We start from the raw sequence: 13695 nt of genomic DNA on the forward strand, positions 1-13695 counted from the left end.
AGTCGGGTTTGTTACAACACTTATAACTCTACACCTGCTGCACCGATTAGGGTCAAAATTAGTGAAGAGGTAGTTGAGAACCAGGAGAAGGACATAGGATGTGTAGGGGTAGGGTTGAGTTGGGGTATAGTAGGGTAGGTGTAGGGAGGCAGTATGGTAGGGTTGGTGTAGGGTAGGGGTAGGGTAGTGGTGGGGTAGGGGTAGGTTAGGCGTAGGGTTGGGGTAGGATAGGGCTAGGGTAGGGGGATAGTGGGAGGGTATGACTAGGACCGGACCGGACCGGGTTTGCTAGTTACTTTATGATATATGAAATAGGTAAGGCGCTGATACTTCTTAAATTATATTTTGAATTTGAGAGGTATTGCATTTACTTTATACTGCGATAGTTCACAGTACATGCTAGTGTTTTTGCCTTTTTGCTTTCGTTTTAAAGGAAAACAGAACTGCCAAGCAAATGAAAAATACCTTTTCATTTAAGTAGTATAAAAGGCTAAAGCCATCATTTCAGTAGGTCATTAATTTGACCCTCCGCGTCGGATTAGCGCCCTTTGATTTAGATGCTAATGGCCCGGTGACTCCGGCTCGTGCAAAAGTTCATTTTTCAAGCCTCGCTTTTGAAAAAAAGTATACGGACTTGGCTAATTTAAAATTTTCCAATTTGGCGGTTTACTTTTTATGAAAAAGTTTATGATTACTTCTGACGCTTTTAAGTTATTTTTTTATTATTTTTCCATTTTATTGTACAAAAACAAAAATTGTTACATAATTAAGGTACATAAATAGCCATCCTCATAAACTTGACAATTCGACTGCAATAATTGGTTGCAGAATGTAAATAAACATTGCTTTTTCATCATTGGTGGGATTGGTTCAATATACAGAAAATTACGAACAAATCACATAAAATATAGATTTAGCTAATTAATTAAGTTACCTCTATAAGACATAATGTAGTCTAATATAAAACACGAGTAGTAGGTATACGATACGTCGGTAATAATTATTTAGTTTACTCATACCTCTCATGCCTTTGCCAGTAGGTCCCAGACCTACATCGTCATGAGCCCCTACAAGTATGATTTTCAGTAGAATTATTGTATTACAATTAATCCCACCAGTATTTTTTCCTATTATCTTGTACATTTCCAATTTTAAAATAAAGATTTTTTTATAAGCTATTTTGTTCAATGTCCTACCTATTCATCTTTTCAAGTTCCAGAACATATAATAAATAATAACTAACCTACAAAATCTAAAAAGTAAAAATGATTATATTTTTAGCCCATTAAATATAATTAAAGCTTCTTTTGTATCACTTTAGTACTATTTGGATACTTATATATTGGGGTTTGAGTAAGGTATGTCGTGTCCCGGGTAGCGGTTATGGGTGATAAATAATAGTAGGCTCCACTGATAAAACACTTATATTGACTATCAGTTACAACGGTTAGGTAACGACTGGCGACAAACCGCCCGTATTGACTTCGTCATAATTACGAAAATGCTTAAGTAGCATTTTCATTTACAATCTATGTGTGTGTGACCACCACATCATTCCACCCCCTTTTTTTTTTTTTTTACAGAAAACAATGTATAGGTAGTATAGGGGTGTTTCATTCTTAACACTATAAGCACAATGCTGACAAAACGTTTCACGAGGAGCATACACTTGTTACACTTAAACTAATGAACTCTGTAAGGCTAACAACAAAAAAAATTTTAAACACAAAAAAAAAAATATAAATGACAATGTAAAATTTGTATAAGTGTAATATTATGTAAACAATTTTGTAGAACACCTTCAAATACAATTACTTTAAACAGAATATGGTTTTTACTTATTCTAGAAAAAATTTTGGTACTACGTGATAAAATATAAATCATTTCTTAAAATTATAAACATGACGAAACAATTAACAATAATGCAACTAAGCATAACGTGCAGGTACGCGGCTGACGCGACCACTGCTCGTTGTTTTGCATTTTACACCGTTGGTATTATAAGGGACCGTACACACTGTGACTTTCTTTTTTAAAATCGGTTCCGTAGTTTTTGACGACATAGTATTTTGGGGATTATCATTTTCCTCCAAAATATAAGCTGGTTTCAACCGATCTATAGAAACTATAACCTGACGTGTGGGTAATTGGACCTTAAAAACTTTCTCTGTCCTGCTAATTACTCGGTACGGACCGTCGTAAGGCGCTTGGAGAGGCTTACGCACCGCGTCGTTCCTGATAAATACTTTGTCACAAGTGTGTAAATCCTGGTGAACAAAAATTTTTCTCGAGTCTTTATTGACCCTTTTAACAGGTTTTAAATCATTAATTATACTTTTTAATTTGCTTACATAACTAGAGCTATCTAAAATATTATCCTTACTTATATCATAAAATTCACCTGGCAGCCTAATACTTGTGCCGTATACCATTTCAGCACAACTAACATTAGTGTCTGCCCGTACAGCGGCTCTTAAACCTAGTAAAACGGTTGGTAGTTCTTCTACCCAACTTTTAGTTGACAGTCTAGCCATAAGTGCTGCTTTTAAAGATCTGTGCCACCGTTCTATCATCCCATTACTCTGCGGGTGATAAGCGGTAGTGCGGATCTTTTCAATACCCATAAGATTCATGAGTTGCTTGAAAAGATTACTCTCGAAACAACGACCTTGATCGGAAGTACACTTAAAAAATACTCCGAAACGCGTTATATAGTTTTCATAAAGAGCTTTGGCTACTACTTCAGCTGTGATTTCTTTAATTGGGACAGCTTCTGGCCAACGCGTACCTCTATCTATCATAGTCAAACAGTATCTATATCCCTCGGGTGATGTATTGAGAGGGCCTATTATGTCAATCATTAAGTGACTAAAACGATCTACTTTCTCGAAAGTACCTAAATCGGATACAGTATGTTTTTGAATCTTAGATCGTTGACATGGGATGCAGGCCTTAGCCCATCTTCGGATATCTTTATTCATACCTACCCAAAAGTATCTATCTCTAACCATTTTGTTGGTAGCGCGAATACCCGGGTGACTTAAACTATGAATTGCATTGAAAGCGATACGTCTAAAACTTTCCGGTAAGTATGGTCGGGCCTTATTAGTCGATGTTTCGCAAACAACGCAACTATCGGTGCCTGGCATCACGATGTTTTTGTATTGTATTTTTTTCTTTAGTTCGCTTAACTCTTCGTCATCATTTTGTACACGTGCGAGTTCCGTGAAATCAATGACCGTAGGACAAACAATTTCTTCCACGCGGGACAAAGTGTCAGCTACTATGTTATCTAACCCGCTCACGTGGCGTATGTCCGTAGTGAATTCGCTAATGAACATTATCTGTCTAGCTCGCCTAGGTAGCTCTTTCACGCTACCTATCTTTGAAAAAACATAAATTAGAGGTCTATGGTCAGTATACACAATAAAATTACGACCTTCTATCATATATCGAAAGTGAGCTATCGCCGAATAAATGGCTAATAACTCTCGATCATAGGTACTATATTTCCTTTGTGCTTCCGAGAACTTTTTAGAAAAATAAGCAATAGGTTTCCATACGTTACCTTCTCTTTGCTGTAGAACCGCACCCATGCATGACTCTGAAGCATCCGTCATAAGCGCCAAAGGTTTGTCTATCGCAGGATACGTTAACGTCGCGGCGTCACTTAGGCTCTGTTTACACTGCTCAAACTGAGCGTTTGCTGAATCAGTCCAAGCGATTTTTGACTTATCTTTTTTTTTTGTATTCGTTAAATAGCGATCCAACTCAGACTGCTTTTCAGCGGCACCTGGTATGTGTGATCTATAGAAATTTAACATACCTAAAAATCTCCGGAGTTGGTCCACAGTAGCTGGCCTCGGAAACTCGATGATGGCTTTCACCTTCTCGTCGAGTGGACGAATCCCTTCCGTTGTTACTTCATGACCTAAAAACTCCATTTTTGTCTGTTCGAAACAACACTTTGATATATTCAGAGTAATACCGAACTTCTCTAAGCGACTAAATACTTCCTCTAAATGTTTTCTATGCTCGTCGACGTTGTTACTTGCAATTATTATATCATCTATATACACGAATAAAAAATCTAAGTCTGGGAGTACGCTATGACACATAAAACGCTGAAAACTTTGGCCAGCATTTCGAAGGCCAAAAGGAAGTCTGATGAACTCGAAAGCCCCGAAAGGGGTTGACACAGACGTCTTTTCAATGTCCATCTCGTTAACTGGTATGCAATTGTAAGCTCTGTTTATATCTAACCGTGAAAAAATTTTCTTACCAGCGAGTAAGTACGTGAAATCGCGTAACCTGGGTATAGGGTAACTATCGGGCTTAGTAATAGCATTTAAGCGCCTATAGTCACCACATGGCCTTATCTGCCCATTTTTTTTAAGCACTATATGCAGAGGGCTTGCCCACGCGCTTTTACTGGGTCTGCATATTCCCATTTCACACATTAACCGAAATTCCTCTTTAGCCTTAGCGTATCGGTCTGGCGGTAACGGTCTTGCTCGACATTGAACAGGCGGACCGTTCGTCTCGATGTGATGACAAACGCTATGCTTAGGAACTTCCTTAAAAGATACCGGTTTAGTTAAATCTGGATATTTAGCTAACAAACTATAATGTGGGTGTTGATTATGAATTGTAGTTATTGAACTTTCCATGCACTGTGACATACTAGCAATAACATTAAAATTTGTTACCTGATCCACTAGTTTCCGTTTACTAAAATCTACCACTAACTTATACTTAGTTAAAAAATCGGCTCCTATTATAGGCTGTCTAACGTCAGCAACTATAAATGTCCACCGAAATGCTCTCCTTAACTTTAAATTTAATACTAAACTATGCAACCCAAATGTCTTAATAGGTGTACCGTTCGCGGCATACAGTCTATAGTCCTCGCACGCTCTATTTTTCTCGCGCACTGCCCACCGGGGTAACACCGACACATTAGCACCACTATCTATTAAAAACCGTAATTTACTGTTTTCGTCAGTTATACACAAGCGGTAATTTATCGATGGGTCACAGCCTCCCGCCGCAGACAGGACCGAAGCTAGTTTTCCGCATTGCCAGTAGGCTGGTTCGATGTCTTCCACGTACACGGTTGAACACATTTGTGTGCTCGGGCTCTAAACTTATAGTGGTAGTAGCAAAGCCAGTCTGGATCTGCCGGTGTCCTCTTCCTGCTACCGCTAGTGATGCGCGTACGTGGCGCGCCGTGTGACCGTGATCGGCTTCTCCCACCGCTACGCTGGGAATTTTCAATTTTTCTTAGTCGTTCGCCCAGCTTGTGGATCTCCGCTATGACATCTGGAGAATCACTCCTTGCACTCCGTACTGCGGCCACCCCCTGTATAGGCATTGCATTTTCTGTCACCTTGTCTGCCATTCTGGCCAAAGCGTTAATATCGCTTAAACCTGATGCCGTGAGTATTCCTCTCACCCATCCCGGCAAATGGTTTTGCCAAAGGATGGTAAGGGTTTCATCTGTAACTTTGCCACTTGCCAGCTCTTGCATTTTCCTCAGCAACTGCGATGGCTTCTGGTCGCCAAGCTCCATTTCAGATATCAATTTTTGTACCTTTCTATTTTCTGACTCCTCATAAATGTCAAGTAATCTTGTTTTTAATGTATCATATTTACCATTTTCCGGCTGTTTGACTAATATATCTGTCACTTGTTGTATAACGTCTTTTCCTAATTTCGATATGACAAACTGAAATTTCGCCTCGTCAGACATCTTCTGCGGGTGTAGCACTGCCTCCGCCTGTATGAACCAGTGTCGCGGCAAATCCGTCCAAAATTCAGGAATTCTCGCCGATACAGACACGCCGGAAACTGACACCTCTGGTTGAGCCATTTTAAATTCCAATGTGTGAGTCGTTACGTGTTGCTACCCGTGCAAAATAACCGCTAATAAAATCGAGTCGGGTCACCACTTTTGTATCACTTTAGTACTATTTGGATACTTATATATTGGGGTTTGAGTAAGGTATGTCGTGTCCCGGGTAGCGGTTATGGGTGATAAATAATAGTAGGCTCCACTGATAAAACACTTATATTGACTATCAGTTACAACGGTTAGGTAACGACTGGCGACAAACCGCCCGTATTGACTTCGTCATAATTACGAAAATGCTTAAGTAGCATTTTCATTTACAATCTATGTGTGTGTGACCACCACACTTCTATTTAGGTACTCGCTAAAACTAAAGTAGATAAATAATGAATCTTTTAGCCAATCATCAACAAACAACAATCAGCTATTGCGCGACACCGCGCTAGTGTTAGATGACGCTCGAACGCCACTGGCACCGCTCAAGTGCAGTGGAGCGTTATGTGCGTGATTATTGATTCCAGTTCCGGAATAATTAATTAATCAGTGCACTGCAGTACACTTCCGTACAATTGAGGCGCTAATAGTAATTACTTGTACGAGAATGTGATGAACATTATCATGTGGATTTGGGTCAAGGATTGCGTTTGACGACCAAATTGTAGCTACTCGCGCGTGAAAATGCAATTACTGGATTCATAGACAATGACTTCTCGGCAACAAAGTCGATCTATGCTCAGCGTCTATACCAGCGAAGGGCCCGGACATTAATCCTAACCATAGTTAGTTACAAGAACATCAGGCTTTAGGCTTCCATTGGTACCAACGTCCCTGGAAGTCAACGTTTGATTCTAGATCTTAATACTTACCTCTATCCTTCTCTCTATATTCTTCTACCGATCTATAATCACGCAACTTATTCACTCGCTTTACCCATGTTGTGATCCTAATAAGGGCCCTAAAGGTCCATAATAGGATTACGCGCGCGGCGGTGCTCCGTCAGTGACTCACCTGAGACCGGGCACGTCGGCCACGGGGACACCGTCCTCCGTGAGCCAGGTGATGGTGGGCGCGGGCGAGCCGTGCGCGGCGCACGACACGCTGGCGCCCGTGCTGTTGGAGAAGGACAGCCGCGGCGGTGGCTCCATCAGGAAGATCAGCTGGCTCAGCGACGGAGACGCTGCAACCAAGAGATATGGTTAGCATTTAGCATTATCAGTCCATTTTAATGGATCACTACAGGGCCAGGCCTTACTCTTTAAGGAAAAGAAGATGTGAAGCTTTAATTATTCAGAACGGTCAAAATAAGACGCTAATGGTAATGATCTCGACGGCTTTAAATGATTTCCGGAGCACGGGGGTAAGGTCGTAGGGGTGCAGTAATTGTCGTGAGGCCACCTGCATTGCGTAGCTGATACAGGAACACCTCTGTGCAGCAGTTTCGGGCAGTTGGCGCTCGACAATTTCACACATCGCCTGAGCCAGGAATTGAGTGGAACCGCACAAAGGCGCCGCGAGCAATTACGGGTTCCCTTTATTGGCAAATAAAAGCAGTATGTAAATACAACGAGACGAGCCTGCGGCGTCTCAGCAATTAAGGAGATTAAACGCGGATACAAGACGTTTGTTGCGACCGAACGCTGAAATTGTCATCCCTTTTGTTTATGCCACTCGTTTAATTGCCTTGTATACAAAAACAAAGAGGCTCTTTTACCTGTGGACGGTACGCTCGAGTCGGGTACTACGGCCTCGGGTCAGAAGTCTAACCTGGGGAACGCGTTGTTGACCTCTGCTGCAGCTCAACACTTACGAGGTTATTATTGTGATTATTCGAGTTTATTTAAAATCAGCGCTTATAGATAGAACTCTTTCTCAGTGTCGTGCACTTCATATATACGAGCACGTTAAAACACTGGCTTACCAAATAAAAATCAGGTTACGCTTTTGACCCGACTTTTCTTTAAGGCGCTGATTCTGATTCTGATAAGAAAAATCCATGAATAGCACCTAACCTTAAAGAAAAATGAAATATATGCAATGCACGAATAATAAACAAAATGATAAAAAGCAGGCTTCTCAATTGTACAAAAAATTCGTTATCAGTCTAGTATTTGATCAGATCGTATGACACAAATTTATAAACTAACCGTTATGTACCATCTCATTTAAGTATTCATGTAGCAAGTGGAAACCAACGTTTAGTAGCGCACCTACCCGCGGTTCCCAAACTACGCGCCGACCAGCCCACTAATCCCTTGGAGACATTATTAAAATTCCACGAGGCCCTTTGTGCTGAATTAATTGTCCCGGCCCGGCCGAACCCGAGGAGGCCCACGGATCGCTTTTGATGTCGCCGCCCTGTAAACTTTGTAAATTACTCTTGCGATGAATAGGATTAAATTGTAGTCCCACTTGCGTCTAGAATACCTAATCCTTATATTATTATTTCACAAGTTTGTCTGTCAAAACGCCTACAACTTCAATTGAATTTTCAATTGGTTGAACGGGAGATAGATAGGATACTAGCAGTTCTACAAGCTTCTTTCCCAAACTGAGCCAAAGGAAAAGGAAGCAAATGGATGTTCTTTTTTCAGATCCTGCAGAAGCTTATTAGGTAAGAACTAAAGGTGCTACCGAGTACATTTTAGTAGAAAAGCGCCACATAACTTGATGTCCCCCTTATCAAGTTAAATATCAGTCTGTGAAAGAATTTTTAGCACATACCTATTACCTACGATAACTGACTCACACTCACTGACTCAAAAAAGTCCGAAAATATAATTATGACGGTTAAAACTTTATTATATCTTTACTAGCGGAGGTCAAGCTTCGCTTTGACTTATGTGCACTTCTTCCCTACCCTAGTCCTACTCTACCCCTACCCTACTCCTATCCTACCTTGCCGCTACCTATTCCTATCTTACTTCCACCCTATTCCTACCCTACCCTTACCATACCCCTACCCTACCCCTATCTTAATATCCTAAATTCCGCCTTGTTGTTGCATTAATAGTGGTGACGATATGACAGCCTTAACAGCTAAGCCTCAAATGCACTGGCCTATGATGTGTTCTTTGCGAGCTCTACAACGTGTCGATCAGTTAGCAATGGTTCACATACAACAAGCAGGTTATCGGCCTCTGTTCCCACGACTAAGTGCTCGGTACTACCTCTAGAGTAATTCCAGTTATGATATTTAGTTATTTCAGTTATTATATTATTAGAAACAACAACGTACATCGAGCAGTGTGCCAATGGAAATGTTAATTGTGTAATGTACTCGTATGACACATTTATGTTTGAGTGTGCGAGGTCATGGCAGCACAGTTTACAGGAGTTCATTGAATTTCTACTCTGCCAAATATATTTCACCCAAAGACACGCTTCGTATTATTACTTAATGTTATTTCTTGAAAGGAATAAGTTTTCATGTCAAATTCAGTTACGGCTAAAGTCGATTCGAAGAAATAATAATCGGAATTTCCTTTCTAAGAAATGTTATTATGATATGTATTTCTCAGTAGCGGTCTAAGGTAGGACGAATAGGAAGTTCATAAAGAGGTTGGTCCCAGTAATTAATGGAGAAGAATATCAAAGCATTATGGATTCGCTGTGCGGGTGCCGGATTGTCTTGAGGACATTGATAGATTGATTGAAGTGAAAAGCCAATTCTTTTACATTTGAATATTAATTGAACAAGTCTGTGTCCAGTAGATGAAGCAGTATGTCGCATAAAAGCATTTATAAAGGAGTCATATTAAATTCATTGCATTTTCAATCTACAATCTACATGCATACACATCTTTGTGTATGATTCTAATATTTCTATTAAAAACGTAAACAGTTAAAAAAATCAAGAAAAGGATAATAAAGAAATATTGAAATTATTATTTTTATTTATCCTAAAAAAATATTATAGTCCAATAATTTACTATTTTTCACGCGGTAATTAAAAATGACAACACCCAGGTCAAATGTGGTTGACCTCCTTTCTTGGAAGACAAAAAACCTCAGTAATCTCATGATTCGAAACCACATAAGCTACCATCGGACCAACGAGGCAGTTATGAAGACAATACAAGGGATCGAGCAGTATTGGTATATAAGTATCGGAATCTCAGATGAAGCTCCTAAGTCACGGATAGTATCGTAAACTGTTGGCAGCGCACAAGAACAATGTCTCAATAATGATAGTTTGCAAGTTGAACTATCTGACGCCTGGAGCTACTCAGGTGACTATTTAACTACTTGCTTAGATTTACCGTCGACAATGTTAACACTCATTACTCATAGTCAACTTAATTCAGAAAAGTGGCTCACCGATAGTAATCAATTAATAAAGTATATTTTTTTTGTTTCGAGGAGAAAATGTACAATAAAGATCTTGGATTATCCCTACATGTTCGAATCAGCAATGAAAAGATCCCCAAAATAATCAAAGATATTGACATACCTGTTATAGCAAAGATAAGTGGCAATGGGCGCGGTACGTTCTACTATTTCAAACAGCCGGTGGACGTTGAGGGCCCAAGATACTAGAATGTCAACCCAGCAGTTGGACTAACGGGAGCCGCTGGTCACAAGAGGTTCTGGATTGTTATGTTTGGAAGCCTCTGTAAAAGGCTCATGTCCGTGAGTGAATCGGCAGACGTGGTGTATATTAAAAAATATAAAATTGATAAAGAAGAACAATTTTCAAACCTTTACATCTATTTAATTTTCAAACTAATCTTCGAAAATACTAACCAGATTAAGTTATTCCTGGTATCCTTAATATTAAAAATTATGCAAATAAATTCGGTTACACTGTAGTCTGCTACTGCAGTAGTTATTAATGAAATAAATTGAATTTAGGTGCTATAAAATGAAATTGAACAGCAGCTATTTGTACATTCACGGCAGCAAACAGCGTCTACCCGCGCACCCTTCAGTGTAAACGGCTATTGACAATAATTGGCCCATAATTCCTTTGTGGGGCCAATTCCTATTGGATTTCGTGACCCGGGCGATTGAAGGCCCTAGTTTCAATTCTAAACGACAACCTTACATGCATCTATATAGTAATAAAGTACAGAAAAGATCGCATAGGGATTTATAAGTCTCTCCGCCGTATTATTTTTAATTGTACGTAATACATATACTAATGACAGTTAATTTGAATTAACATAATAGTTATCGATAAATGTTAATAGTCAGGGATCCATAGAACATTTTATTTTTCGTGAGTAGCTTCATCTCGATGAGACGATTAACTTTTATATTTACGAAATTTTTCGATTCTGGTAGCTAACTGAGTTACCAGGAATTGAAAATTTCTGAGCGTCGTAACGAGATAATGTACCACGCAATTTGTAGGACATTGTGGCTGATAAGTTGTATAACTATTAATTAATCAACAGTAAAAAAAAAAAACTGGTTAGTAACAACTTTAAGGCAGACTCCCGTTCATAATTTCATATTAGATAACAAATTATACTTAACGAAATCGACGCCAATAAAAAAAGTTCAAAAATATTGTTATTACATAGTTGTGTTGTATTAATTGATTAGGTGATATTTCAATTAAATAAGAAAATGACAATAATTAGAGTGTTGTGGGTTATATATTTAAATTACACTAAAAATCTACACTGAATTAATATAATACATGTATAATGTCAGAAAGTTAAATTTAAAAACAAATTATTGCAGCTGTTTATAGATTCACAGTACAACGCCTTCTGTCCGAGTTCCCTTCCGGAGTGTGAACGGCCAATTGTCAATAATTGGCCCATAATTCCTTTGTGGGCCTATTCCTATTAGATTGGACCCGGCCGAAGGAAGGCTCGAGTTTCAATTCGAGTCCGAATCCTTGCATGTATAGTAGCATATCAAAGACGGTGGTGTATGGAGCGAGTGATAAGCGATAAAACCCAATTGTTTTTGTACACGATTAAACCTCAATGATCAAAATATCCATATTTATATAGAAATGAATAAGAGCAGGTCTGTTGTTAGATCATAAAATATTTATATTTTTAATTGTAAAATATGTTTATTGTATAGAAGCAGGCGTTACTTTAAGGAAGTTTATAATAATACACTACTAATTTATTTATGTCGCTAATATCCGCCGATAACCGACAAATCCAAGCGACAACGAAAATCCTCTATGTACGATTCACCGCGTAACTGTAGTATCCTCAGGAGATGTTGACTCACAACGGTCCGATGCGAGACGTTTATTATATTGCATGTCCAGTTTAGGCACCATTAGCTGCAGCTTGCGTCTTGTGCCACACTACGTAACAAGGGATACGGATTTGTTTAGGGGAATGGGGTCGAACTGGCGTTACTTCGTTATTAACAAAGTTTGACAAACCTTAACAGCTTATCCCCATTTTGGTTTCTTGGATTGACCCTTGAAATTACATTATTTTGGCAGTATTCGGAATAATTTACATATTTGTATGGTGGCTACAGAATTCAGTATATTTCTACTGTGACTGTTTTAACAAAGAAAATGTTAATTGATTTTATGAAATAATTTCGGCACAATGTTGCAAAGAAAACGAATTGAGTCTCTGATTTAATTTTATTTATTTATTCATTTTATTGTTTCTATATTTATTATTATAGAGCTGAAGAGTTTCTTTTGAACGCGCTAATCTCAGGAACTACGGGTCCGATTTGAAAAATTCTTTCAGTGTTAGATTGACCATTTATCAAGAAAGGTTATATATTATCCCTGTGTTACTGTGAGGACGGGAACCAGGTGGGTGAAACCGCGCGGCGTCAGCTACTCTACTAATCATAATTTGGCTGATTCAGAAGTTTGGATAGACAGATATTGTATGGATGGGTATCTTATTAATGGACGAATCTAAAATCTGGAACAGCACATGAATTACTTTTTAACCCGATTTACCTACAGATCACGGTTAAACCGTGGGGGACGACTAGTCTAAAATTAACTAAATCTAAACTTCTTCTTATAATATTACAAACTTTACACAAACTGCAATAAGGCGAACAGGAACAGATCAGTAGGTATGCTTGTTTTATCAATAAAGGAAGATTATAAATAAAAGTAAATTTAAAGCTATTTTTTTTATCACCTAACTAGGTGCGAGAGAAATATTTGATATGTGAGATTATATTTCATATGCAGATTATTATAGTTATTACTCTTTGTAGACTTTAAGGAACTTTGGATATATCATATTCAGGCGGAAGCTTAATGGGTAATCCCGTGTTATGAACTTCAGGGCTGTCGTGTGGATGTCACTGACGGTGACGTGACGTCGGCAGGTGCGGCCCGACGTAACACTATACTAGCTTGTGACCGAAAATTCGCTCGCTGATAAAGAGTTTCATTTTGTTTATCTATACTAATATTACAAAGAGGTAAAGTTGGTGTTATCGTAGGGAGTAATCTCTGGATCTACTAAACTGATTTTGAAAATTCTTTTATCACAATAAATCTACGTTATTTGACTCTTCTAGTTTAACTCGGCTCAGCGAAAAAACGAGTCATCCAATGGTCATTAACTAAATTGATCTCTTAAGTTTTCTTTGAGATTCTATCTAAAATTACACGCACCTACTTGCTAGTTGTTTCAAGGCTTGCAGATAGAAATGGTTCGTCAGTCCACTGCCGGCGCAAACAAAAAAACAAATCGCTCATAATCAGTCGGGTCGCTTCGGTTCAAAATGTTAGCCGACCAACTTCAACAAATCCTCGAATGTTTTTGTTTCCGGGTTACTCGGGGCACACAACACACATACATACCTACACCACCACAGTAATTCACGTGGCGACTTTAATTAATTGAGTTTGATGAACTGTTCAACCCTTTTTTTTTTAA

General features: G+C 38.8%; 1 protein-coding gene across 1 annotated transcript in view; it reads right to left on the reverse strand.

The window, feature by feature from the left end:
* LOC112053077 (cell adhesion molecule Dscam2-like) overlaps positions 1–13695 on the reverse strand; it is a 149825-nt gene that overhangs the window by 76007 nt on the left and 60123 nt on the right. Inside the window, exon 3 of the mRNA XM_052882104.1 lies at positions 6860–7028. Coding sequence (XP_052738064.1) covers positions 6860–7028 — 169 coding nt within the window. The remainder of the gene's footprint in view (positions 1–6859; positions 7029–13695) is intronic.

The sequence above is a fragment of the Bicyclus anynana genome, chromosome 1 (genome assembly GCF_947172395.1).
Source record: "Bicyclus anynana chromosome 1, ilBicAnyn1.1, whole genome shotgun sequence".
Lineage (NCBI taxonomy): Eukaryota > Metazoa > Arthropoda > Insecta > Lepidoptera > Nymphalidae > Bicyclus > Bicyclus anynana.